We start from the raw sequence: 27,812 nt of genomic DNA on the forward strand, positions 1-27,812 counted from the left end.
TTATTCACATATAAGGTGAACATAAACGTTACATTACTTTTTTTCCACAATAACTTTCTTCGAGCAGCTCTTCCATGAAGGCATGATTTTAAAATATTGGCAACATAATATCCTTTCTTAGTTGTGGATCTCTGCTGCTCCTACAGAGTTACCATGGCCCTTTTGGCTGCTTTTCTGATGAATGCTCTCCTTGTCTCGGTAGGTTAGAAGCGAGTGCCACACTCGTTTCCTATTCACATTGATTGAACAGAGCTCTGAAATGTTCACACTTTGAGATTGTTTAAAATCGAACCCTGCTTTAGATATCTCTAAAAATTGTAGCCTGGATGTGTCTGCTGTGTTCCTTGGTCTTCATGATGCTGTTTGTTCACTAACACCTTCACAGAACAGCTGGATTCATGCTGAAATTACACAGATAACTTTATTTACTAATCAGGCGACTTTAATAGGCAGTTGGTTGCTCTTGATCTTATTTAGGGGTATCAGATAAAGGATGTTGGGGGGTGTAATTGTATGCTGCTTTTGAGATTATTTGTAAAAAAATTTAAAAAATGTTTTCCTGCCACTTCACTATAATGCATTATTCCCAATAAGATGAATTGAAGTTTGTGGCCAAAAGTGACTAAATGTACAAATGTTTATGCAGTAAATATACTCTAAAAAACAGCTTTCTAACATCTTCCAAGCATATATAATTTTTGTATTTTATATTTGTTTTTTTTTAAAGTAGCGTAATTGTTAAATATGATCGAGAGGCACGTTTTTACACAGTTTACAAACTCAGGAAGTAGCTATTGCATTCCTGTGAAGCCAAATTTTGTCCATTTAGAAAATCTTAAATAGTCATCTTTTTTGTCAGCCTTCTGTTGCATCTTTCAGGAGAAACTTTATTCAGAGCTGACTAAAGTAATGAGAATGAAGCTGGAAACAAAACTAAGAGATACCCTACACCTTACATCTGCCTGACACTAAAGAGAAAACTAGTTAAAGGCAGGCTAGCTGGATTGTCTGGAAGCATAAAAGGGTGTTTGTATTGACCGCAACGCAAGTGGATAACTATATAGTTTTCTATAACTATAATAGGCATGTTGGGATGCTTTAAAATAAATAATTTCATTCATTTTTACAAGCTAAATATACATTACTATGATGAGACTGTCCTGTATCCTTTCCTTTCTCTATCGGTCATTTCCACAGGCAATTACAGAAATAATAGCTGTTTTATGTGCTTTCAACTTATAGCCAAAATCCTAAAGAGAAAAGTTGTACCGAAATGCAAATTTACTAGCTGCAAATGGGCATTTACATCTAGTGGCAATGCCTGACTCAGTGCAATGGGGTACAGTGTGTTATTGGCTGATTTCTACCAATTTCTGCAAATATGAATCAAGATATTGCAAAACAGGGTTCCGAAAATGTAATTGATGTAACTTTGAACATGTGTCATCCATATATTTATCTATTATATGTTCCACTCTGCCCATAGCTTGGTGGCAGTTATTAAATTTTTTAGGTGTGCCATAATTTACAAGTGAGAGTATGAGCATCTGACTTAAAGTTAGCTTCACATCTTGGAGGCCTGTTGGAATTTATCAGACTTTGATTAATATTTCAAACTCTTTTCATTTCTATAGACTTTTTTACATTGAGTTGTAATGATTCAAGTTTCTTCCAGCAAAGAAATAGCAATATCAGAATGTATACTTCAACTGGAGATGGGAAGAAGATAAGAAGATAAAGGCTTCAGTCTAAAGGCTAACTTTATAGATCAAATGCAGCAATAAAATAAACATTTTAGCTGTAGCTTCATAGATATCAAATTCAGTTTGTGTTTTATGCAGTTAATAACCATGGTTCACCTTTTATGTTATTTTATTTGGACAATTCTGCCTCAAACATTTTTAAGAATTGTATGTATTAAAACCCAATGTTTTATTACAAATGGCTGAATTTTAACCGGTCTGCAGGAAATAGCATAACGAGGGGTCAGTTTTGGGCAAGGTTTGGCTTAAATGTTTTATTACAATATATTTATTTAGCACTTTTTGTACTTACTGTTCTGTCAATGTACTTACTTTTTACATATCTTACATATCAAAAGCACAATTCCTTATTGATGAGTAATCTATTATGGTAGCTTTTGATTTTTTATTTTTTTTTAATATACCAGAAAGAGGTACTGTTCAGCATTATATAGAAAAAGTCTAAATAAAGTGAGTACATTATTTATCTGTTTAATTGGTTGCCACTTGGGAAAAATCAATAAATACAAGACTAGATTCCAGCTGTAATTTATTATATCAGTTTTTATGTGTAACAGCATTATGTGAATTTGTTTGTTTTGTGTTTTAAGTTGTTTGTGGACAGTTGACTCAATAATAAACTTAAATATAAAAACATGTTATGGGAATCTTTCATTTTTATGGAAATTAAAGAGAGTCCTGTATAAAAAAAAGACTAATTTAAGTATTAATTGCTTTTTGTGAGGTGTAAAATATTTGCATACCCTCAAAAATACGTTATTCTCTCAGAAAAGCCCCTATCTGAGTGTACTTATTTCAAAACTGTCATTTGTAATTAAATCACATTACTGCTTGCCTTGTGGTTGGGCATACAGGTAAGTCTAAAATAATTCATAGCCTTAATAGATTTAAAAAAAACTTTTCATTTAACCAAGAAGTTTGTTTTTGATGGGAAATGAGACAGTCGTCTTTTAAAAGATAATAAAACCATGTAATAGGTTTATTAATATTAAAAAATGTATATTTCTCTGTTTTTTTGAACATTTTAATGGCATGCAGAAAAATATTTATACCATTCTTCATAATCACTACAACAATCTATATTAACAGTCCAATAATGAAACCTAGCTGTGTGTGAGTATCCTGAGGAAAGCTTTTTTATTTTTAAACCTTAATGAAAAACCTGTAGTCAAGCCACTACTCTTCAAAAAAAATTTTATTGTTATTCAAACAAAACTTCATCAGCACCAACTGCCGATTTGTCTCGCAAGTTCGTGCATATATGAAGTGAAATGTACTTTTTTACCAATTTCACACATTAAAAAGTACATTATGCATATAGTGATGAAAAATCTTCAGGTTACAGAGTAATTACATTTTTACATCAAGTGAAAACTGTTTACATTTCACTGTATTACCAATTCAATTCCATCTTTTATTTATTACAACAACCACATTAATTGATAACCAAAGGCCACAGAATATTGTGTAACACTTTGTTTATATCATGCTGTTTCTAAGGAAAGCACAATGTGTATTTTATTGTCTATTTACTTTATGTCAAAGATATGAAAACCAGCTCAGTTCATCACAGGGTCAATACTTCTGAGAAATAGATTTTCATGTTTTTGGACTGTAAGATGAAAGAACTTGAACCCATGACCTTTTTGCTATGATGCAACAGTACCACCAATCAAATTTGTTAAGTGTTGTTAATCCCCATCCTTTTCTTCTCAGACTATGCCGTCTCCCTCAGTCTCTTCTTTATATCCAGCTTTCCTCTCTTCACCGTATGATCCCTTGAATTAGACTTGACTTTTTGGCCTCTTGATATTCTAAGGACTGCAAACACAGGTTTCCCTCTTTACTTGTCCTTTACTTTCAATGGAGCATAACACTGGAACGCTCCTAATTTAAGGCCAAAGTGAAGTTAACAGACTGTTCCTAACTGCCAGGGAGCTCTAAGCTTGCTTGCCTCGACACACATTCTCTCTTGCAAATCTTTATCTCCATCCATTTATATACATCCATGGTTTTGTCTTGCTTTGCAGAACCACACATGGGGTTTTTGGAAGCTTTGCTTTTTTTGGCTGAACATCTATGGAAATAGGTTCTAATGGCCTGCAGCCTTTTTGGGTATCTTTCCACACATAGAATTTGATTGACAGCCCAGGGGCTCAGGCAGTATTACTGCAGTTATCTCACTCCAGCACATCCTAAGCAGCACTCATAGCCACCAGAGCTGTCTATCATGTCGGTTAGTGGTGTGCAACCCGCAGACATCAGAATACAGGGATAAAAATGCAACCCTAGGCTGAGCTTTTCCACTAAAGACAACGTTAAGAGACATTGTGATTTGTATCAAACCTGAGGGGGTTAAGTCAAAGGTGACTCCTCAGAGAAAGTTCTTTAAAATGTACAAAGGCAGATATGCAATATGGCTATGTTGTTCTTTTGAAATAAAAAACTTTTGGTAATAGTTCACATAAATAAAACATTGATTTTTAGAAATGTTTTTTTTCCCATTTAAATACAAATGCCCATTATTACCAGGGATGTAACAATTCATCTGGCTCACGAGACAGAGATGATACATAATATTGGGTTCTCAAAACCTGTTTTAAAGAGTCTTTAAAAAAGATTTGTTTGAAGGATCTGTAATCAGCAAGAGTAATTCAGTCCAGCTTGGATTAGTCTAAATATTGTATTTTTTCCTAATTTTAAGAAGATCCTAATACCAAAATTGCTGTGAAGATGATCTGTGTCTGTGTTTCACAAACAGAAGGAGGATTTCATAAATTCAGTTTAAGGTGTTTAGAATTTGTTTAGTGTGAAACTACCCAATTCAGCTGTTAAAAGCATATCCGGTTGTGGTATTCTAACAGTAACAATTGTAACTTGTCTCACCGTATCTTGTTTTTTTTCCCCAAGTACTCAAAATGCTGCAAGACTAATGTTTATTGCCACTGTAGGTTTGTCAGCCTATGAGTAGTCTTTATTAGTTAATTCTGTTTATACAGCGGATCAACTCAAAAACTATTTCCCTTTTTACTTTGGAAAAAATTTAAATTGTTACCCAAATTTACCAGGTACTGCATGTTAGTGTACTATATAAATGTCTTTGAACAACCCCACCAACCCACCTTTACATGTAGAAAACCTGTTATGCCACAACAAAAAGAAATATGCAGATCACCTTAAAATCACACTGATTTTAAAAATAGAAAGGTAATATCTTTTTCTAACTCTAATGGCTTGATACTCTTACATATTTCTGAAATGAAAAGAAATTTTTGTTATCAAAAATAGTAACATGTCCATTTCACCCCAGTTAAAACAAATACTGCTGCCAGTTTGTAAAATATTGATATTACTTATGTTTTATACAGTTAAAACAGCCTCGGGTCAAATTAACCCTAAAGAACAGAGATGCGTCTATCATATGTACAGGATATTGAAAAAATATTTAATGTTAATTTTATGTTTACCCTTATGCCCTCATTAAATTAGGAAAAGTCACTAAATATGAAGCCAAAATAATTTGTCCAAAGTGTTTTTTCTAAAATTCTACACCTAAACCGCCTGCGCCAAGCAGACCCTGCAACGCACAACCCCACCCACCACCACGCCCAAGGGAAAGACACCGGCCCAGCAAACTGAAGGGCACCACAGAAAGGCCACAGCCCGCACCGCAAAGAGGCTGCAACCCCTCTGAGATACAGAACCATCAACATCCAGGCCAGCCACGCAAAAACAATAGAGCCAAGCAACAGTGGCACACATTATTTGCCACACACCACACACCATTTGCCATAGGGACACGGTGAAAACCAACAACCCCAAGCACACACCACCCACAAGGAACCACACAGCAGACAAACAAACCCCACCCAGGTACAAGGCCGAGAAGCCCGATGCAACCACAAAACCCAGCAACGCCAGTCAAATATGTTTTTAGAGATGTTAAACATTGAATGTGACCTTTGGGTTAAGATCAACACACATATGCCTTACATAGCACATATACATGTTCTCTCCTATTTCCCATTTTGAAGAGTGATTTGGACAAATAGCCCTGTGTCACATCAGTTTATACCCCAAGGAAACAGGATTTTTGGGATTACAAATTAATAGGTCATTCACACTCTGGTCAATTTACAAAGTAAAGTGTGAATTAAAAAAAATAAGTTCAGTTGCATTTATTTAATAGATATTTTGAGAGGAGTGTCCTGAAATTAAAGGTTGGAATGTATAGATTTTTTTTTCTGTTAGATTAATCTATTGCAAATTAAAATTAAGTTTATTTTGAAGCTTTTAATGCATCCAGGCTTCCCAATAGTTTTGAAGGGCTCTTTATTCATCAAAAATAACAATTTTAGCTTCTCATTGCCTCTATGTGTTTCCTTCAGACTCTCATGGGATGGATCTGTTTGCAGTGGCAGTTCATGAGTTCGGTCATGCCATCGGCCTGGTCCATACCTCAGCTATGGAGTCCATCATGAGACCGTACTACCAAGGTCCTGTGGGAGACCCTCTGAAATACGATCTTCCCTATGAGGACAAAGTCCGTGTCTGGCAGCTCTATGGTAACAAGATACCTCCATCCTCTCCCTGTTTGTGTATGGGTATGTGTGAAAGGAGAATATTGATTCCTGTGGCGTGAGGTTATTGACTAATGAGAACATGGATGGAGTTAATTGGAACTCTTTATGGTATATGACCTTATCATACCATTCACTGCTATTGGGAAGACTGCAATAGAGAGAATAATGATCATGGAAGGCTGCATGAAAAGTAGGAAAGAATGTTGAAGGACAAGGCTGCAGAGCTGGATGACTGTTTTTAAATGAGGGAAATTAAAGATAAACACAAACACAAAGACAAGACTGACAAACATTGTTGCTGCAAGTTGATTGCAAAGAGTAAAAAAAAATCTTTCATGTTGTTGTCATTATATTTAAATGCATTGAATCGACCAGACATTTTTTTATGTTTTAACAGCTGTCTTGTCTCTCTCTGGAATATTCATCTGAAATCTGCAGGTGTCAGAGACTCTGTGTCCCACACGAATCAGCCAGGCAGCCCATCCCAGACACCTGAGCCTCCCGTCTTTCTCGACCTTCCTGAAAACAGATCCACGTTCTTGTAAGTAAGAGAAAAGCTGCGTACTTCTATTCAAGTGCAAAAACCTAAGAAAATCAAACATGAGATGTCTTCAGCTTCCATATTCCTATTTTTCCCTCAGTCAGTCATCTTTTATACCGCTTCTTCCATAATGGGTCGTGGGGAAGCTGGTGCCTATCTCCAGCAGTCTTTAGGTGGGAGACGGGGTACACCCTGGACAGGTCGCCAGTCCATTGCAGGGCAACACACAAACAACCATGCACACACTCATTCACACACCTAAGGGCAATTTAGTATGGAAGCAAATCGTTACCATATTTCAAATGAAAAAGCATTTCCAGAAATGCTTTTTCATTTTAAGAATGTGGCTGCATTGTTTGACTCATAAATAAAATTAGTAATCAATAATCCTATTTGCATTTTAATTTTCTCCTTCAAGACTGCTCATTCTTTCACTAAATTAAAATGAAAAAGAAAAATACATTTGAGATTTATTTTTCAAAATGTACCCCAGCAAATAGATACCAAAATTCAATTTGAAATGTAAAATTTGAAAATGAAAAAGCATTTCCAGAAATGCTTTTTCATTTTAAGAATGTGGCTGCATTATTTGACCCATAAATAAAATTAGTAATCAATCATCCTATTTCCATTTTCTTCTTCACAACTGCACATTTTATGCCATAATCAAAAAGAAAACAAAGCAGACATTGCTTTTTCGTTTTTGTGGTCTGCCCGCCAAGTACTGCCCAGAACTCGGAAAGGAAAAAGCATTCCGAGCGGCGGGCGCAGCAGAGTGACGTCAGCAGCCGCTCTTCCTCAGCTCCCTGCTGACCGAGCTACCCAGCTTGTTCGGTAGGGGGCGCTGTGTGGTATCGATTTGCTTCCATAATTTAGAGAGACCAATTAACCTAACTGGCATGTCTTAAGACTGTGGGAGGAAGCCGGAGTAACTGGTGAAAACCCATGCATGCACTGGGAGAACATGAAAACTCCATGCAGAAAGACCCCCGACCAGGAGTCAAATCCAGGACATTCTTGCTGCAAGGCAACAGTGCTGCCAACTATGCCACCCTTCAGCCCCTATTTTTCCCTTTACTGACCAAGTCAGACTCATAGGTAAATCATTATTTGACAACTTTTTCAAGAGTTTAGCATAGATATTTTTAAAAGGTCATTCATTTTGGTGCAGAAGCCTTAAGAGTGAAGACTAATAATCCAGTTAAAGTGTATTGCAGAAGTGTTCATATCCATGGAATTTGTCATGTTCTACCAACAAACTACAATATATTTTATTGAGAATTTATGTTATCAACATCAGCCAATTATAGCATGAAGCAAAAGGAAAATCATACAGGTTTCTAGAAAAAGAACACTTTAAAGTGTGGCATGTATTTGTAATGTCCTTGTAGAAATCCAGACGTTTAAGGCAGAGAAGACAAATGGGGGAGATGGAGAGAAAAAACAAATCTGTTCAGATGAGAAAACTGGCAACACTCTGGGTTTTAGAAAGAAAGAAGAAAATAGGTTTATTCACAGACCAACCTATTACAACTGATGGCCTTCATGACGATCCAGATAAATGCCTCAAGCTGACATGTATTAGTCTGTTAATAAAGTTTTATTCCTAATACTATAGATCTTACTGGAGTCAGTATTTGTAGAGCCATTTTTACAATTACAATGGTAAGTCTTTTAGGGTATTTTTCTATGGCCTAATACATGAGTATGCTTTGATCTAAACTATTCTTTTGTTGCTCTGGCTCAATTGTTACAGGTACTGGCCTTCTAGAAGCTGAACTTTGATCCCAGTTTGAAGAATTTTGATGCCTTTTTGTTTTTTTATCCTAAATCTGCGTCCATCTATTCCCATCATGTCTAGCCCTGCCAAAGAAAAACATCTGCTCAGCATTATTTTTGCATTTTTTTCAGCATGATGTAGTTTTACTTTTGCATGTATGCCAAAAGGTTTAATATTTTTCTTATGTGACCAGAGCACCATCTTCCACATTTGTTGTGTGCCTTAAAAAGATTGTGGTAAACTTTAAACAGGACTTCTTAGAATCAGAATCAGCTTTATTGTCAAGTTCGTACATACAAACAAGGAATTTGACACCGGTACACTTTGCTCTCTGGGTTTTAAATATATTGTAAATATATTTATGTATATATCTTTATGTCCTTAAATATATATTTATATATACAAAGGTGCATTTGCAACTTCAGTATGCAGTTGTAAGGTACTCTATTAAAGGTTCTTCAGAGAAACAGCCTGGGGGAAGAAACTGTCTCTGTGGCGTCTGGTTTTAGTGAACAGTGCTCTGTAGTGACGGCCTGAAGGTAAAACTCTAAACAGTTTATGTGCAGGGTGTGTGGGGTCTGTAGAGATTTTAGCAGTTCTTTTTCTGACCCTAGACTTGTATAAGTCTTGGATGGAGGGAAGGTCAGCCCTGATTATTCTCTCTGCAGTCTTGATTATTCGTTGCAGTCTGAACCTGTCCTGTTATGTGGATGAGCCAAACCACACTGAGATGGATGAAGACAGGACAGACTGAATGATAGCAGTGTAGAAGATGACCAGCAGCTCCTGTGGAAGGTTGAACTTCTTGAGTTGCCTCAGGAAGTACAGTCTCTGCTGGTCCTTCTTTCGAACAGTGTCTATGTGCGAAGACCATCTCAGGTCCTCAGAGATGGTGGTTCCTAAGAACCTGAAGTGGTCCACTGCTGACACGATGTTGTTGAGGATGGTGAGGGGCATACATGCGGGTGGTGTTCTCCAAAAGTCCACCACCATTTCCACAGTCTTGAGTGGGTTCAGTTCAAGGTAGTTCTGACCGCACCAGTGTACCAGCCGAGCCACCTGCTGTCTGTATGCAGACTCATCACCATCCTGGATCAGACCAATGACAGTGGTGTCATCTGCAAACTTCCGATGAGGTGCAGTCTTTTGTGTACAGAGAGAAGAGGAGTGGGGATAGAACACACCCCTGGGGGGCACCAGTACTTATTGATCTGGATCGGGAGAAGATGCTCACCAGTCTCACCTGCTGCTGTCGGTCCGTCAGGAAGCTGTTGATCCACTGACAGGTGGAGGCTGGGACATTGAGCTGGGTGAGCTTCTGGTGGAGGATGTCTGGTATGATAGTGTTGAAGGCCGAGCTGAAGTCTACAAACAGGATCCTGGCGTACGTCCCTGGGTGGTCGAGGTTTGCAGGATGAAGTGTAGACCTAAATTAACAGCATCATCTGCCGACCTGTTTGCTCGGTAAGCAAACTGCAGGGGGTCCAGCTGGGGGCCTGTGATGTCTTTCAGGTGCTTCAACACCAGCCGCTCAAAGGATTTCATGACCACAGACGTCAGTCTACAGGCCTGTAGTCATTTAATCCTAGAATGGTGGGTTTCTTGGGCACTGGGATGATGGTGGATCGTTTGAAGCAGGAGGGGACCTCACATGTCTCCAGTGACTTGTTGAAGATCCGGGTGAAGATTGTCGCGAGTTGATTTGCACAGGCTTTCAGGCATGATGGGGAGACGTTATCAGGCCCTCCAGCTTTCCTTGTTTTTATGCGCTGAAAGAGCCTATTTACATCTTCCTCATAGATCTTTAGTGCAGGCAGAAGATCTGAAGGTAGGGGTTGGTTGCTTTATGGGAAGAATTTGTTCCTGAATGGGATGTGGAGGAGATAGGGTTAGGGTTAGGCTTCTTCCCCGATTGCTCCGCGCTGCAATCTGCTCTGAACAGCTGGAAGACCGGCATCAGAAGTGCGCCATGTCTCAGTAAAGCAGAGAATCGCTGATTCGCGGAGGTCCGTGATTTTATCGGTGAGAAGAAGCAGCTCGTCCATCTTGTTACTTAGAAAGCGGACATTTGCCAGATGGATTTAAGGCAGTGGTGTGCGAAGTCCTCTTTGCCGGAGCTTTACCAGCGCTTTCCCCTCCGACGCTTTCGGCGCAGTATCCCATAGAGTGCCACGGCTCCGCTCGCCTGAAGCTCAGTGAAGCTCATATTGATGAATGATGGTGAAAAAATCCCAAGAGAGGAGTCTCTGATGTTGAGAAGTTCCTCTCTGCTGAATGAGACCACAGAATTGTGGCCCGAGACCACAGTACTGTGGCTCCAAAAACATATAAACACGCAAAATACACAAAGAAAGAGAGAACGAAGCCCCGAGGCTGCCATCATCGGCGCCATCTTCTCATTTCTTCTCAATTCCTATGGCTTTCTTTCAGTAGCTTTCTTCTTTAGTTGGGTAAAACATCATCAACACATTAATCTGTTGATCTGCAGGTCCTCTAGAGTAACCATGGAACTCTTGTATTATTAATTATCTCTAATGTCACTTTAGGAAGACAACAATGTTGCCATAATCTTTCTATTTTTGAATAAAGGAGTGAACAGTCTTCCATGTTCAAAAATTAAGATATTGTTTTAATACCTTACCCTGTTAGAAACATTTTCTTTTACCTCACATCTATGCACTACTATGTGTTGGTGTGTCACACAAGTTCCCACTAAGATAAACTGAGGTTTTTGGTTATGACATGATAAAATAGTGAAATGGCTTTTGCTAAATGATTTGCAAGGGACTGTAGGAAATTACTATAGGGAACGCCTCCTCTAATGGTTCTAAAGTAATTTAATGATTGACTGAAGCATGTCATTAAATCGTCAGATTCAGGGATTCTTCATCTCATGAACTAGAGGAAATATTAGAATGCTTGCATATGTCAAGACAATAATCTCCTCCTACGAACCACTAATGGGGTATCATGGCTAATTTCACTTTCCAAATTTTGTGACCATCTGGGCATTAACTCATCATTTGGCCCTGAAGCCAAATGATGAGTTAAGTCTTGAGGGGAGTGAACATTCCAGTAAAAATGGTCATAAATAGCCAATGAAGCATAAAATGATTGGTGAATGTTTATTAGTGGAGATAAAACTCAAGAACAGGACAGATCTCATTAAGACCTTTTTTAAAACGCAGTAGGAAATTTGACTTAAGCTTTAAAGATACGGTACATCAAAGTCTTAAGCAATCAGACATTATCAGTGAATCGGCCATAACGTGTTGTCTTGACTGAAGAGAAGGGCATTAGACACAAGTGATATGGAGCATTTTAAAGCCTTTTGCTATTTGACATTTTTATATTGAGCTATTGGGCCTTGTAAAAGTATTCATACCCCTTACATTTTTCCAAATTTCTTTCGTTACTTACAAGCTTCTATACATTTTATTGGGATTTTATGTGAAAGACCAACATAAAGTGGTTCATAATTGTGAAGTAGGAGAAAACTGTTACTTGGGTTTATAATCTGAATTGTATTCTGTGCCTTTAATCTAATACCCCTAAATAAAACCCAGTGCGACAAAAGTCTCTTAAGTATTAAATGGAATCCACAGCTACAGGCGTTCTGCAAAGGCTTCAGATGATTGTTATAGAACATTAGTTAACAAACAGCATTATGATGACAAAAGAACACAGCAGATCGGTAAGGGATAAACCTCTGAAGACGTTTAAGGCAGGTCAAAATGAAAAGACACAACTGCAAACCTACCTGGTGGTGGCAGCATCATGTTGTGGGGATGCTTTTTTCAACAGAGAAAGGGATACACAGTTGATGGGAAGATGGAGCCATGTCAGCCCTGAAAACAAAAGCTGTAGAGGTTGCAACATATTTAGAGGTCCAGCTTTCACCAGGACAATCACCCCAAGGATACAGTCAGAGCAACAATAGAGTGATCAATGTGTAGGAATAGTTCTGTCAAAGTCCAGATCAAAATTTAACTGAGAATCTGTGTGCAGGACTTGAAAATTATACAAACACTGTCCAACCAGTTTGACTGAGGTACAGCTTTATTGCAAAGTATCTATTATTTGTGGAAGGTACCAATTTAGCATATTTGTCACCAGATTTTATGTCTTTCAGGCAGTTTTGGCAAAACTTGTTCTAAAAAGCAGAAAGTATCCCATGTCCTATCTTTGTGGATGCTGTTTCTAGCTAATAAAATGCAAAGCCTTGTGTTTATGCATTACCATAAGACTACAATATGCTGCATGCAGACTTCAAATTTGGTGGCAGCGTGTTTGACCATGCAAATTAAAGAGCATACTTGAGCACACTCTGTCCCTTTAGTACCAGAAAGCTTAAGTAGATGTGAGTGATGGAAAGAGAAATCACTTTTGAAATAATTTACATGCACAAACTGTTGAATGTTTGCTGGTTAACTTGCTTTACATTCCTGTCACTGAATAATAGCGTCACCCTCCAGGAAATAACCTTGTTTATTGTTGTTGACATAAAGCACATTTATAATCCAAGTAAACAATACATTAACCTTCATTGTATCATAATGCTGAACAAATTGAAAATAATGAATAATGTCTAAATGTTCTTAACTGCACATCTATTCTTAACTCTTTAGATAGGAGGAATCAAGAACAGGCATGGTTATGAATATAAATCACCTTTGCAATTAAATGTCTAACTAATGTCATTAAATGTTTACTGGAAAATCCATCAGTATGTAAGAAAATTAGGATTATTGTGTGATAAAAGTGCTCTTAGAAGGCAAAAGAGAATTTCAAAAGATTGTGAATATAAAAGTTGGTTTTAGTAACTTATTTTAAGTAACTGTGAGAGATTTAGGAAAATATTTACCATGTCTAAGTGTGGTAACAGAAACATGAAATTTGGCTTAGCTGTAAGAACAATGTCTTTTACACCTTAAATCAGTTGTACACTGTAAAGAGGCTAAGGAATTAGCATGCTTTCATCCACAAGCACCAAATTTGTGGCAAGTCCTGCTTCTAATTCAGCTGAACATCTGTAAAGAGAGTTGAAAGCTACTTCTGTGAGAATAAATCTTAGGTGGCTGCAACAGTTTGCCCAAAGAGACAGTGAAAGCTACAAAATGAGAAATCTCCTGAAGGGTCTAAAAGGAGTTTGCAGAGACTGTCATCAAATGTGTGCAACAAAATGACAGGTTTGGGTTAGAAAGTGCAGGACATTTGCTCCAATAGCCTTTTATTTGTTTTTTCTTCCTTCCTCTCATCACACTTTCATCTGCTCTATCCTTCCTTCAGGATTTAATCCTTTCTTTTCCTCTTTTACCCTGAATCCATTTTCATAATTCTTTCCTCTTCTTTTCGTCTCCTTCAATCAGTTATCCTCTGCTTCACTTTTTCATCCTTTCTCCTTAACCTTTTGTGCTCTCCATCCTTCCTCCTCTTTTCTCCTTTATTTTTTCATCCTGTCTTTTACTGTCAGTTCCTTCCTGTCTTCCTTCCTTCCGTCCTTCCTCCCTTACTTACTTAAGCTGAAGAAATATACATGGATTTCAAAAACACTACACATAACCCTGAACTAATCATCCCTTACAATGAAACATAGTTGTTGCAGCATTATGCTGTCGGGATGCTTACTATAGAAGAGACAAGGAAGTTAGTTCAAGTTAATGGGAAGAGAAATAGAGCTACATACTCTCTGTTTCATTTTTGATATTCTTTCCTTGCTCCTTTATTTCTTCCTGAGCCATGTCCATGCTGTTCTTGTCAGTCAGTCATTTTCTACTACTTATTCCATAGTGGGTCGCGGGGAAGCTGGTGCCCATCTCCAGCAGTCTATGGGCGAGAGGCGGGGTACACCCTGGACAGGTCGCCAGTCCTTCACAGGGCATGCTGTTATTGTTTGAAACTATAATGTCATTGTCTGCTCTCCTCTCTGTAAACAAACCCGACATTTAATTATTCACTCAGTGTGGCGCTATAGTTTTTTTAAATTAATGAATCATCAGTTGGCAAGTTCTTTGTCAAAATGTACCATTTTATGATCCATTATGATTTTGTATTATTAAGATGTGTATTTAAGCATGCTTGACTTCTTAAATTAATGATTTAAAGCAGTGCAGATTCCTTAGAGAATAATCAGACAGTGCTCTGAAGTACAATGATAAAGTATCCAACACAATTAATCAAAGACTTTACAACATAATAAAAGTTGATTGGGAATACCGCTCACTCTCTCTCCCATTCTGCATATGTTTTTATTGAAATGAAAAAGTTATGAGTCTAAAGGTAACAAATATTAACTAGAACTGCAAGCAGTTATGATCAGGTTCCAAGCCCCTCCCAGCAACTATGCCCCCTGCCCTGTCCTTCCCAGAATACCACGTCACACGCCCTGCCAACCCAGCACGCACTGACCACATTTTCCAAAGGGTCAGATCAGATCTTGGTTGCAGAAGCACTCATATCTCACAGGCTTAGCGGCACGCAGCGCAAATGCACTAAACCCAGCGGCAAGCACAGTGCAAACCGTGTCCTGTTTGAAAGGCCCTTAAGGGATATTAGCAGCTATTGAGGAAGAAGGCGAGGGGAAAGACCCGCTGCCAAGAAAGATACTGAACATAAAGCAGTCAAAATTCAAATTAAAATGTCTGCAAACACTGGACCAACATAACAATAATATAGTATTAAATAAAACATGAATAAACATTTGCTAGTTACAATAACTCAACAAAACTCAGTTCTTTGTAGCCAAATTTCTAAACTCAAACCTATTTACTAACCCTATTACTAACATTACAAAGATCACATTTAGTTTTGCAATCTGTAAAAAAAAATATACAAGATTAAGTTTCTTTTGTAATGCTAAAATGCTTGTATCTAATGCAACCTCAAACCTCACATATATGCATTAAAAAAATCAAGTAATTGAAGCTGAAAATGCATTAATCACTTAATAAAGGTGATGTTTTAATCTTATTGAATTTGAGGCAATAACATTTTATTTAAAAACCAAATAGAATTTTTTTCTTGCATTTTCTCTTTCATATATATCTTAAGTTGCTACACCAACACAAACATTATTGGATTAATCGTCAGAACAATAGATAGAATACTCGATTACTAAAATAATTGTTCACAACAGCCCTAAATTCAACATTTTATTTTTATTTCACTCAGTGATTATTGCCCTGTCGCACTCAATCCCATTATGATAAAGTGCTTCGAGAGGCAGGGGAAGAACTACTTCATCTCCAAAATCCTCCCCTCTCACTTGATTCACTCCAGAGTGTTTACTGCTCCATAGAGGATGCTGCTTCCTCCACACCCCACCTGAGCCTGGAACATCTGGAGAAGAATAATACCCATCTGCGAATGTTTCACCTCAGCATTCAACACAATTGTCCCCCAGAACTTGGTGAGAAAACTGGGCCCCCTTGGACTCAACACCCCTCTGTGCAACTGGCTGCTGGATTTCCTCGCAGACAGATCCCAGTCTGTAAGGCTTGGCAAAAACACCTCCAACGTCATCTTTCTCAGCACCGGCTCCCCCCAGGGCTGTGTGCTAAGCCCGCTGCTCTTCACCCTGATGACCCAGGACTAGCGTGCCAGTTCAGAACCAACCATTTCATTAAGTATGCGGATGACACAACAGTGGTGGGTCTCATAGGGGACAACAACGAACTGGCCTACAGAGAGGAGGTGAAACACCTGGTGGACTGGTGTGAAACAAACAATCTAATCCTGAATGTCAACAAAACAAAATGATTGTTGTTGATTTCAGGAAAAATCTACCAAGTCACAACCCCACCTCATCAATGACGCTGCAGTGGAGTGGGTCAGCAGCATCAAATTACTGTGGGTGCAGATCACGAACACCTTGACCTGGTTCCTCCACACCTCTGCTCTTGTGAAGAGAGCACAGCAGCATCTACACTTCTTGGGACAGAAGAGAAGAGCAAACCTCTCCCCTCCCACCTTAACAGCCTTCTACAGAGGGAAAATAGAGAGCATACCGACCAGCTGCATCTCTGTCTGGTGTGGGGCCTACAATGCCTCAGACTGGAAATGTGTAGAAAGAGTGGTGAAGACAGCGGGGAAAAAAAATCATTGGGAGAGAGCTTCTTTCCATCCATGACACTGCTCGCAAACGCTGCCTGACCAGGGCTCAGACTATTACAAAAGACTCCTGCCACCTCCACCATGGACTGTTCTTCCTGCTGCCCTCTGGCAAAAAGGTACAGCAGCTTCAAATGTAGAACAACCAGATTCTGCAATAGTTTCATCTTCCACATCATAAGACTGATAAAATCCCGATAATCCCCCCTCCCATACATACACTAGTCACTTTACATGGTCACTGTGAACTCTGTTACATTTCATTCAGCTGCTACAAATACTTGCATTATTTATATTGCCCTATATATACTTTTCTCTCTGTACATAATTTTGTAACCCATTCATTATTTGCCACATTCCTTCCCGTTGTTGCATATGTTTATATTTATACTGTCGTGGTTTTACTTGTTTTCCTGTGTTTTTATTGGGAGCCTAGCAACGAAATCTCACTCAAATGTACATTATGAATTTGCAGTTGAATGACAATAAAAGTCTAAAAAAGCCTAAAGTCTAATTCTTATTTTGACAGTGAACAGAGCATTTTATGCAAATTTCATAAAATCACTATGCCTCATCATTTTTAAAATAGCCTCATTAACCATGTCTATAACTGCAATGATATGCATTGTGTAATGCACCATGAGGCTGGGGACATGACTGCGGCCAAGTCTGTAAGGCAGCCAGAAGTAGATTTGGCTATGGAGCCTGTGTGTGAATGAGACACCATAAGACAGAAATTAAGTTCAAAATGTTTGTATTAAAGTTATTATTAGGAGTCAAATGATTAAAGCATATATATAATATACAATACATATATATATAATAACATATATAATATTCTAGAAGTGTGCCGCTCAAGGTGGCAGCAAGTTGGAGTAGCTCTGTTACTTTTTATTCTGATTGATTCTTTTTCAGGAACTCAAATTCCTCTTGTGGTGGATACAATTGATTTTTTGGGATGACTCTCCTCTCCGGTATCAAATGCTGTGCAGCTGGAAGGATCATATCCTAATACTTTTCTACGTTTGGACAGCTGATTAATGTCTCAAAGCTCAAATAATACTTCAACTACAACCCCAAATGCCTGATGAGTTGAAAAGGAGATGCCATCTCTTCCATCGATTAGGATGGGCAATGTGAGATTTTCGGGAAACAAGTTGAAAGAACTCCAAGCCCTACAAAGGACCCACCCAGAGTACCAGGAATGCAGTATTATGTATTTTACTGAGACATGGTTGCAGGATCATATCCCCAACTCCAGCGTCTCTCTGCCAGGCTTTCTAACAATACGAGCAGAGATTTAAAGAGGAGTGGCAAACGTAAAGAAGGTGGACAGGCAGTACTTGTGAACAACAGATGGTGTAATCCAGGACATGTTACTGTGAAGTGTCGTCTCTGCAGTCCAGATATTGAACTGTTAGCAGTAGGTTTTCGTCCATATTATTTACCCAGAGAGTTCACCAGTGTTATTTTGGCAACAGTATATGTTCCACCTTATGTTGCCGACACTGCATATGATGTCATCAGCTCAGTTGTTGCTAAGCTACAGACACAACACCCTAATGCGTTTGTGGCAATATCTGGTGATTTTAACCGTGCTTCACTCTCTGCTACACTTCCAACGTTTCAACAGTTTGTCAGCTGCTCTACCAGAGAAAACAAAACATTGGATTTGTTTTATGCAAATGTCAAGGACTCATACATCTCTACAGCAAGACCTCCTCTAGGCATATCATATCACAATCTTGTTTTTCTCTGCTCGAAATATAAGCTCCTTGTTCAGAGACAACCTGTAATAAAGAGGACTGTGAGAAAATGGCTGCAGGTCCAAATCGTGTCAGCCCCAGAGTCCCGAAGGCATGTGCAGAAAGGTCTGTGGGATTCTGCAGCACCTCTTCAATCTTAGCCTGGCCCAGAAGAAAGTTCCAGTGTTGTGGAAGACCTCCTGTCTTGTTCTGGTACCAAAGAAAACTCACCCATCAGTCCTCAATGACTATAGACCTGTTGCCCTGACATCCCACATCATGAAGAGTCTCCTAGTGAGACTCCTGTTGGCCCAACTAAGTAAGCAAACAATAACCTTCAGGACACCCTTCAGTTTGCTTACCGCTGTGGATTTGGAGTTGAAGATGCCATCATACACTGCAACGGTGTCTTCACAGGTCTGCCTAAAAAGTCGATCAGACAGCTGCAGTTGATCCAGAACGCTGCTGCACGCGTCCTCACCAAAACTAAGAAAGTGGAGCATATCACCCCAGTTCTAAAGTCCTTACAATGGCTAGCCATATCTCAGAGAATAAACTTGAAAATACTTCTGTTAGTCTATAAATCACTGAATAACGTAGCACCAAAATACATTACAGACCTCTCAGGTTGTCTGGCTCACATCTACTCTGCATACCCAGAACCAAACATGGAGAAGCAGCTTTTAGTTCTTACGCTCCACGAATGTGGAATAAACTCCCAGAAAACTGTAAAAGCACTGAAACCCCGAGTTGCTTTGAGTCAAGAATAAAAACTTATTTGTATGTTTTCAGTCCAACTTTCCTATTATTTTTTTATCACTCATTTTATTCTCTATATTTTTTAATTACCTTTATGCCATTGTAATGTACTTTTCCTATTATGTTTCTTTTTTTTATGTACATCACTTTGAATTGTCTATTTATTGAAATATGTTATATAAATAAACGTCCCTTGCCTTGCCTAGAGCAGAAAGGAGGCCAATCCTGGGAACCGCTGAGAAATTAGAAAACAGAAAAGTAACCTTTAGACAAACACTGTGTCGGATGTTGGATCTTTTCGACCTCACCAAAAAGAAGCATTTGGGGTACTTTGTTGGGGTAGTTGAGTGTTTCTCCAGAAATCTACAGTGAAATTATGAAATATTAATTCTGGTTATAGTATAGATGACCTTTTCATATAATCTGAAGAGACTGTGTTGTCACCTCTTATAATTTTGGAGAAATAAATTCCTCAAAGTGACATAAATGCATAAACCTCACCGTAACCCTAACCCAACCAAATCAGAAGATGTTGATGCTCCCTTTGCCTCCCTCTTCCACCTGTGTGTCTCAAGAAATTAGGTGAAGATGCAACTGAAAAGATTGAATCGGAATATCAAAACTATCAGGACCCCCTTCAGTTTGCTTATCGCTGTGGAGTTGGAGTTGAAGATGCCGTCATACACCTGCTTCAACAAACCCACTGTCATCTGGACAAAGCCAGCAGCACTGTGAGGATCATGTTCTTTGATTTCTCCAGTTCATTTAACACGATTCAACCTGATTTGCTTTGTCAGAAACTCCAGAAGACTCAGGTAGAGGCATCAACAATCTCCTGGATCAAAGACTACCTGACAAACAGATCACAGTTTGTGAGACTGAAGGGTTGTATGTCTAACCAGGTAGTCAGCAGCACAGGAGCACCACAGAGGACTGTACTCTCACCATTCCTTTTCACTCTGTACACCTCAGATTTCCAGTACAAGACAGACTCCTGTCATCTGCAGAAATACTCGGATGACTCTGCAGTTGTGGGGTGGATCAGAGATGGACAAGAAGCTGAGTACAGGAAGGTGGTGGACCGCTTTGTGGAATGGTGTGGAAACAATCATCTCATCTTGAACGTGAATAAAACAAAGGAGATGATTGTAGATTTTAAGAGAAACAGGAACAAGTCAAAAACTATTTCCATCATTGGAGAAGAAGTGGAGGTGGTGGAGGAGTATAAACACCTCGGTGTTCACCTGGACAACAGACTGGAGTGGAGATGCAACTGCGAAACCGTCTACAAGAAGGGACAGAGCAGACTACTTCTTAAGGAAGCTTGGGTCCTTCGGTGTTTGCAGCAAGATGCTGCATATCTTCTATAAGTCTGTTGTGGAGAGTGTGATCTCTTCTGCCATCATCTGCTGGCGAAGCAGCATCAGAGCCAGGGACTTAAAAAAGCTCAACAAACTGATAAAGAAGGCTGGCTCTGTTCTGGGGACTCCTCTAAAACCTCTGGAGATCATTGTGCAAAGAAGGATTCTTCATAAAATGAAGAACATTATGGAGAACCCTGAGCATCCTCTTCATCAGACTGTCCTGCAACTACAGAGTGTGTTCAGTCAGAGGCTGCTTCAGATCTGCTGTAAGACAGACTGCTACAGGAAATTATTTTTGCTCACAGTCATCAGCATCTACAACGGTATTAACAGATCCAGTGTGATGTGTGATAGATGGCTCCATGTCCAGTACCTCAACACAGACATCACAGAATATGAAAATGCAAAGAAAGGCAGCTGGAAATGTCCATCGTGCAAGCAAAGTGTGAAGTTTGTCCAATAATGTTAGAAAGAAAATTTTCTAAATTGTTGGAAATAAAACTGTAGAGCTGTGAGATTACTTTAAGACTGTTTCATCTGTCATGTTTAGTAGAATGATTTAACAGTAGTTTTATGAAAGGCACGTTTCCCCAAAGCTATTGAAAATAAAATAATGAATTTTGATGAAAACAAATCATAAAAAATAGAAAATGCAATTGAATCAGACAAAAAGAAGTTTGTCTCATTTATTCAGTCTAGTAGAATGAATTAACAGTAGTTCTGTACCACTGGGTCATGTGACCTAAAAGGTATTGAAAATAAAAGGTCATGATTTGTGATAAAATAAATTTATAAAATAAAGAAAATGCATTAAAATCAGATAAATATCAGTGTCTCAGCTGTCCAGTCTAGTAGAATGATTTAACATGGATTTTGTGTCAATTGATCAAATGACCTGAAAGCTATTGAAGAATTGTGAATTTTAATATAATACATTTATGAAAAATAGAAAATGCATCTAAATCAGAAAAGAATGAGTGTGCCTCCTTCTCCCAGTCTATTTGCAAAATTTAGCAATGATTTTGTGTCAATTGGTCACATGACCTGCAAGCTATTGAAGAAAGATTGTGAATTTTTATATAAAAAGTTTATTTTAAAAAAAGAAATGAAACAATGTAGTGGTACCTATTTTGGTTTATAAGCATGCAAATGGCATTAAACTTATTAAGCAAAATAACTTGCCCTGTAAACCCCATCACACTATTGCATATGTGTTTTGCATTTCTCTGAAGATACACTGCTTTGAGTAAATAACATTCTATTTCTGCACTCCTGATACTGTAAAATATGTAATTTAATGCCCAGTTAGCCAGGCTTCCAAGGATTTTGTAGACATGATTTAAAATTATTTTGTGGCTTGAGCATAACAGCTCAGAGTTGTGGTATATAAACTGTAAATATGCAGCAAATATATGATAAGATTATGTTTCATCACATACACTAATTTGTTTAAACTCTTGTAAAAAGTGTATTATGTAAACCAACATACATTGCAAAATAGGTAAAATGTATAACGGCTTCATACCAAGCTAGCATATGATATGTACAATCTCTTATGGAATAAACATGCATACAAAACAGAACAAGATTATTGTGTATAAAGAAAAACAGTTTTTGCTCCTTTGACTTTTGTTTGACGGATCAGTTATGCTAGATGAAACAAGGTTGCATACTATTTTTATGTTCATACTGCTGAAACAACATAAATTTCTAGGAGAACTGTAAGATGCTTTGCTATGTGGCACAATACGTTTTGTTTTTATTTTATAAATTTACTTTGTAAAAAAAACAAAACAGACAAACTCCTAAAATAATAAAGGGTTATATAAAGAAACAATATAGTGGAAATAAGAAATGTAATCTCCCCATTTCTTTACCTAACATCAGTATCATTACTGTTTTGCAGGGTTTGTTTTGATGTTGCTGTTGTCATGATTTGATTAAAGAGGACTCAAATGCAGAGCAGAACAGATATCAATGCTTTACTGATAAATAATTGGAAGAACTTACAAAAATGGTCTTGCACAAGGAAGTGAGACTTCCTGGAACTAGACCAGGAAAGGACTTGATGACTAGGGAACAGAGAAACGGGGAACATGCAGAAAACAGAAAAACCAACAGGGAACAAAAAGATGGGAATAACTTCAAAAGGCAAGACCTAAAGAGCATAATAAACAGCAAAGAAATAGTCAAAATACATACACAAAAGAAAATCGAAAACCAAAACACCCCAGGATTGTGACAGCTGTTCTGTAATTGGTACTGTCAAGTGGTTAATAGCCTCAGTCAACTCACTCTTTGCCAAGTCTGTGCCCTCATTTCAAAGCAACGTGTTGTCATTTCGTCCCAACCTACTTCCATTTCATACCCATTAAAAAAAAGGCAGAACACTGGCATGAACCGGGCATAGAATCAGGAGGCAAGCAGTAGAATCCAGCAGTGACCAATAAAAATTATTGAGTTTAAATACAGAGGCAGGGTGGATAAATGACCAATGAATCAAAAGAGCTAATCAGATCAAATGTTGAGCAGCTGTGGCAGAGAGATTGCAGAACAACTGAAGGAGCAAGGTGAATTAACACAGATGAGCAGGAACACAGACAAGTCCAGGGATGTAACAGAAATCTATCAGGAAAATAACTCTAGATGGACTAAGAACACTATAACACTAAGTAAGAAACTAATGAGGAAACACCTAACAATAACCAGCATAAAGAAAGGAACTAAAGAACAAAGTAAACAGTGAAGAAATTGTCAAAATACACACACAAGAATATCAAAAACAGCTACCGATCGTGGCAGAAACAGCAAAGGAGCGAATTGGCCAGCACACACATTCTCACATCTTTTTTTTTGTTTAGTCCTTTCTCCGTTTTGTGCTTCTTAGTTATGGTTTTGTCCTTTTGATTACTTATTCTTAAAATGTCTCTGTCTTTCTTAGACTGGCACAAGATGCTCCAGACAGGTGCACCAGTCACTTTGATGCTGTGGCCCAAATACGAGGAGAGGCTTTCTTCTTTAAAGGTAATTAAAGTTGGGGTGGGAGTGGGTGGGTTGTGTTTTTTTAACTGTTATCTCAGAGATATAACTGATGTTATACATTTAACTGAGATGAATGGCATTATCTATCAATAGGTCAGTATTGTTACAACTAGTAAAGTAAAGATAATCAATCAACCAGGTTTATACCATGATGTATTTCCTATATGCTGTATTTAATATTGACGTATAATATATAGAAATGGTAGGTGCTGGGATGTCAACAGGAAGAAAACAAATGCAAGGATTAAGCCTCAGTTGTTGCATGCAGGAGAAGGATGCCATGATACATACAGTATAAAACATAAATGTGAACCTGAAATGAAAGAGGATGACAGCTGTTTTAATGGGAAACACAGTTTATTGTTGCTTTAATTTCCATGAATAGCCTTTTTAGGTATTTATGTTGTTGTAGTGAAATAAATGAGGGAGATGTGTACAGTCAAGACAGGACAGAAAACAGAATAACAAAGGTCCAAAGACTATTTCCTGAGAGACTCCCAGAGATTGATCATATTACAATCGGCCTGTCAGGGCAAGTGATGAAAGTTTCTGATTAGAGTCCAAACACAGGAAAGCAAAATCTGTTTCCTCTAAAATAATTTCTATTCAATGCGTAGGTTGTGAGCTTTTAATTTCCACTGTTAGTTTGCAAGAAAAAGGTATCCACAGCGGTTAAGTATACCGGGAATGATGCAGGGAGCAGCAGATTTTTGAATCTGAGGGGCCAAAAGACAAGGGTTAAAAAAACAAGCATTTACTCAAAAGGACTGGAACAAGACTAACAGAGATGCTGAGTCACTATACTGGCACAATGTGGCAGATAGAGACCCATATGACCAGCAGGGCTGATTGGATCAGACTTGAAGATGAAACCAATCACTCACACGCCAGGATGGCAACTGAAAATTAAGCAAAAGAGGTAAAAGAGAGAGAGCAAATTCCCTAGCCAGGGGAGCAAGAAGCTGGCAGGCATGACTGTACACCCTCTCCAACAAATGCCTTCTGGCACAAGGTACCAGGGTTACAGCAATAAAAATCACTAAGGGAAGGGTCGGGGATCTTTTGGGATGAGACCATTAGTCTTCTGGGCCTTAACACTTCCAGTTCACAAAGTATTCAAGGCTGTGGTTAAAAACTATACTGACCGTCCATGACATTGGTTGATGAGAAAGGGGAAACTCAGAGGGCTGAAAGAGACAAGTTTGAGTTGAGACTCATTAAAGTAGGGTTGATTGCGAAGAAAAAAGGGCAACTTAAGGCAGAAGGCTCATGTCTAATTTTTGGGAGAGAAATCGAGAAGTGGTAATTTTTCATTTAACTCTAAGTAACAAGTCTTTTGATGTTAGTCAAACTTAAAAAGGGTACAGAATGAGTTGTGAAAATATTCCTTCCCCTTGAACTTTTCTACATTTTGTCATGGAATAGCCACAAATATCAATGTATTCTGTCTAGATTTTATGTGGTAGGCCAACATATAGTAGCTCATTTGTGCAAAGCAGAAGTAAAATTATTTTTTTGGTAATATAAATCTAAGTCTTACATCCCCTTGTTTTCCACCCCTGATAGCCCTAAATAAAATCTTGTGCAAACAATTTTTTTCAGAAGTCACGTGATTAGTATATATTGTAAACCACTGTTAATTTTAATCTCATTTTAAATACAGCTGCTCTGAATCCCACAGAACACATTCAGTGTGTCATTTGAAATGGATAGAGAATGAACAAACTGCAAGTCTACACAGACATGGCCATCTACCTAAACTTATAGGCTGTGCAAGGAGAGCATTAATCAGACAAGCAGCCAAGAGGCCCATCGGAACTCTGGAGGAGCTGCAAAGATTCGCAACTCAGCCGGAAGAATCTGTTGACAGGACAACTAGTTGTACACTGCACAAATCTGGCCTTTACTGACAAGTGCCAAAACAAAAATTGCAGTTCAAAGAACGTCATAAGAAGTCCAATTTACATTTTGTCACAAGTCATCCTTACTGTCTCCCGACAGTAAGGATGTGAAAAAAAGTGCTCTGGTCAGATGAAATCAAAACATACTTTTTTACCTACATGCAAGAAGCTAAATATGGTGAAAACACTGCACATCATTTTGAACTGACCATCCCCAAGATGAATCATGTTGCTGGTAGCATCATGCTTTAGGGAGAAATTTTCTTCAGCAGGGTTATGGAAGCTGGGTTATGGAAGTCCCATTTATCTTACCATCAGAGTTGATGGGAAGATGAATGGGGCTGAATATAGGACATTCCTAAAGGAAACCCTGTGAAAGGCTACAAAAGGCCTGGAGTGGATGTTTGTAGTTTTGGATAAATATTATTCCAAACATTCGGTCATAGCTACAAAGAAAAGGTCAAAATTCAGACCTAAATTAAACTAAGAATCTATAACAAGATTGGAAAATTGTTGTTTAGAGATTCCTTCCATCCACTTTGACTCAGCCTGAAAAGAATAGACAAAAATGTCAGTCTCTATTTATGCAAAAGAGGTAAGGACATTGCAGCAGCAGGGGCTAAATGCTGAAGCAAATCAAAATTATTAGATTTTTATTTGCAAACATTTTATTGTAAAAGTTATGTACAAATTTATGTTGGTCTATCACATAAAAACCCTATACAGTACAACAAAATACTTTGAAGTTGCTGGTATTGCTTTGTCAAGGCCACTATAGGAATATTCTGTCCTGCACAGAGCTCCTTTGAAATATATTTGCCTCAGCAACATCCAGCAGGATAGGTTTTAAATCTACATTTGTCCTCCTCTGTAGTTTGAGGATGTTAGTCTGAGGATAGAGGGACAAAAATACTTCAACACCCTGATCTTTCCGAGCAGGACCCACTGTTTCACTAAGAGGTCATCAGTCTCTTTAGCTGATGAAAGATTATTGCTAGAACCACCAGAAGTGTTGACTTTTACTCCCTGTCAGAAGAGCATTAATAAATACAAGGATGACATTTATACAGGCAGCATTTGCCTCATATTTAGCTGTTTTATTAACGACAAGCATAAAACTTGACAAAAATACAATTAAGCATGTGTGGACTATTTATTTCCCTGACCAGATAGAAAATGTCAATAATTACTACAGTCAGCTCTTACAAACAAGCTGACAAAGCTCTGACCCTAGTATGCCTTTAGCTTCAGTTGTGTGCAGCTGTTTGATGTCTTGAATGTGCTCTTGTAATAAAATGCCTTAAACTGAATCTATGATCCTTTATACCACAAACCTTTAATTCTCTACTTTATTTGCCTTATTCAGTGACCGTCCTATACATTCTCCGTTCAATACTGAAAGACGGCAGCGGGATATCCCCTTGGACAATTTGCTTTGTCAACCTGACAGAAGTAGTTTCATTGTATTTAGGTAGTTTTCTTGCTGAAGACTTAACTTTACTTTTTGATAGATTTAGAAGTTTACCTTGATAAAAGTGAGGGAATTTGCTGAATATTTAGATGGGTCAGTTGTATTTAGATTTGTATTCTGAATCATTCTTTCTTTGAATTTATATTTAGCCCATTATGTCTTGATTACATTGCACCACAAACTAAACCAGGGGAATGTAATCTGAATTGCTACTCCTCACAAACCACTCTTAGATGTTGTGATTGGTCTTTTTTCCATCAAGATGAAAGATGGCGACATCCATCTGCTGGAAGAGAGTTTTGTCCAGTGTCACAATTTAGAGAAAATATGTGTTTGTCTGTTTGTCTTGAAGATATTTAAAGAGGTTAAAGGTATAACTGCCTAGGCTTCAGTTGGATTTTACAAGAAGGAAACAAATAGTTAGAGTTAGGAGGAGTAAAAATAGAAGAACATGGAGAAAATAAAAAGCAAAGGTCCAAAGGAGACATGATGGAAGGGAAAAAGTGGCACCCAGAGTGATTGGTAGATGTGAGTCCTGGTAATAGTACTATAATACACCATTACAGTGTTGTAAATTATGATAACCGAGAACCCAAATTCTAGGCAAAAGGGATACAGGGTGTAAGTCAAGTAAAAAAGTTAGAAAAAACACATAAAAAGGACTTCAAGAACAAAGGCAAGAATTGGACCTGGCTGTGGCGCAGCAGTAAAAATGTGCGACCCATGTATAGAGGTTTTAAGTTCTCAACGCAGC

At 38.2% G+C, this 27,812-nt stretch overlaps 1 protein-coding gene and 1 long non-coding RNA gene across 3 annotated transcripts in view; one reads left to right on the forward strand and one right to left on the reverse strand.

Moving 5' to 3' along the window:
• mmp17a (matrix metallopeptidase 17a) overlaps positions 1 to 27,812 on the forward strand; it is a 159,527-nt gene that overhangs the window by 114,047 nt on the left and 17,668 nt on the right. For both annotated transcript variants that reach the window (XM_047372004.1, XM_047372005.1), the window contains exons 6-8: positions 6,152 to 6,328; positions 6,785 to 6,887; positions 23,586 to 23,668. In XM_047372004.1, the coding sequence (XP_047227960.1) occupies positions 6,152 to 6,328; positions 6,785 to 6,887; positions 23,586 to 23,668 (363 nt within the window). The remainder of the gene's footprint in view (positions 1 to 6,151; positions 6,329 to 6,784; positions 6,888 to 23,585; positions 23,669 to 27,812) is intronic.
• Positions 12,440 to 23,310, reverse strand: LOC124872239. Its single transcript, XR_007039231.1, has 3 exons — positions 22,940 to 23,310; positions 22,655 to 22,716; positions 12,440 to 12,528 (listed from the first exon to the last, which is right to left on the reverse strand). It is a non-coding gene; the product is annotated as an uncharacterized LOC124872239 (long non-coding RNA).

This window comes from Girardinichthys multiradiatus, chromosome 8 (genome assembly GCF_021462225.1).
Source record: "Girardinichthys multiradiatus isolate DD_20200921_A chromosome 8, DD_fGirMul_XY1, whole genome shotgun sequence".
Taxonomy (NCBI): Eukaryota; Metazoa; Chordata; class Actinopteri; order Cyprinodontiformes; family Goodeidae; genus Girardinichthys; species Girardinichthys multiradiatus.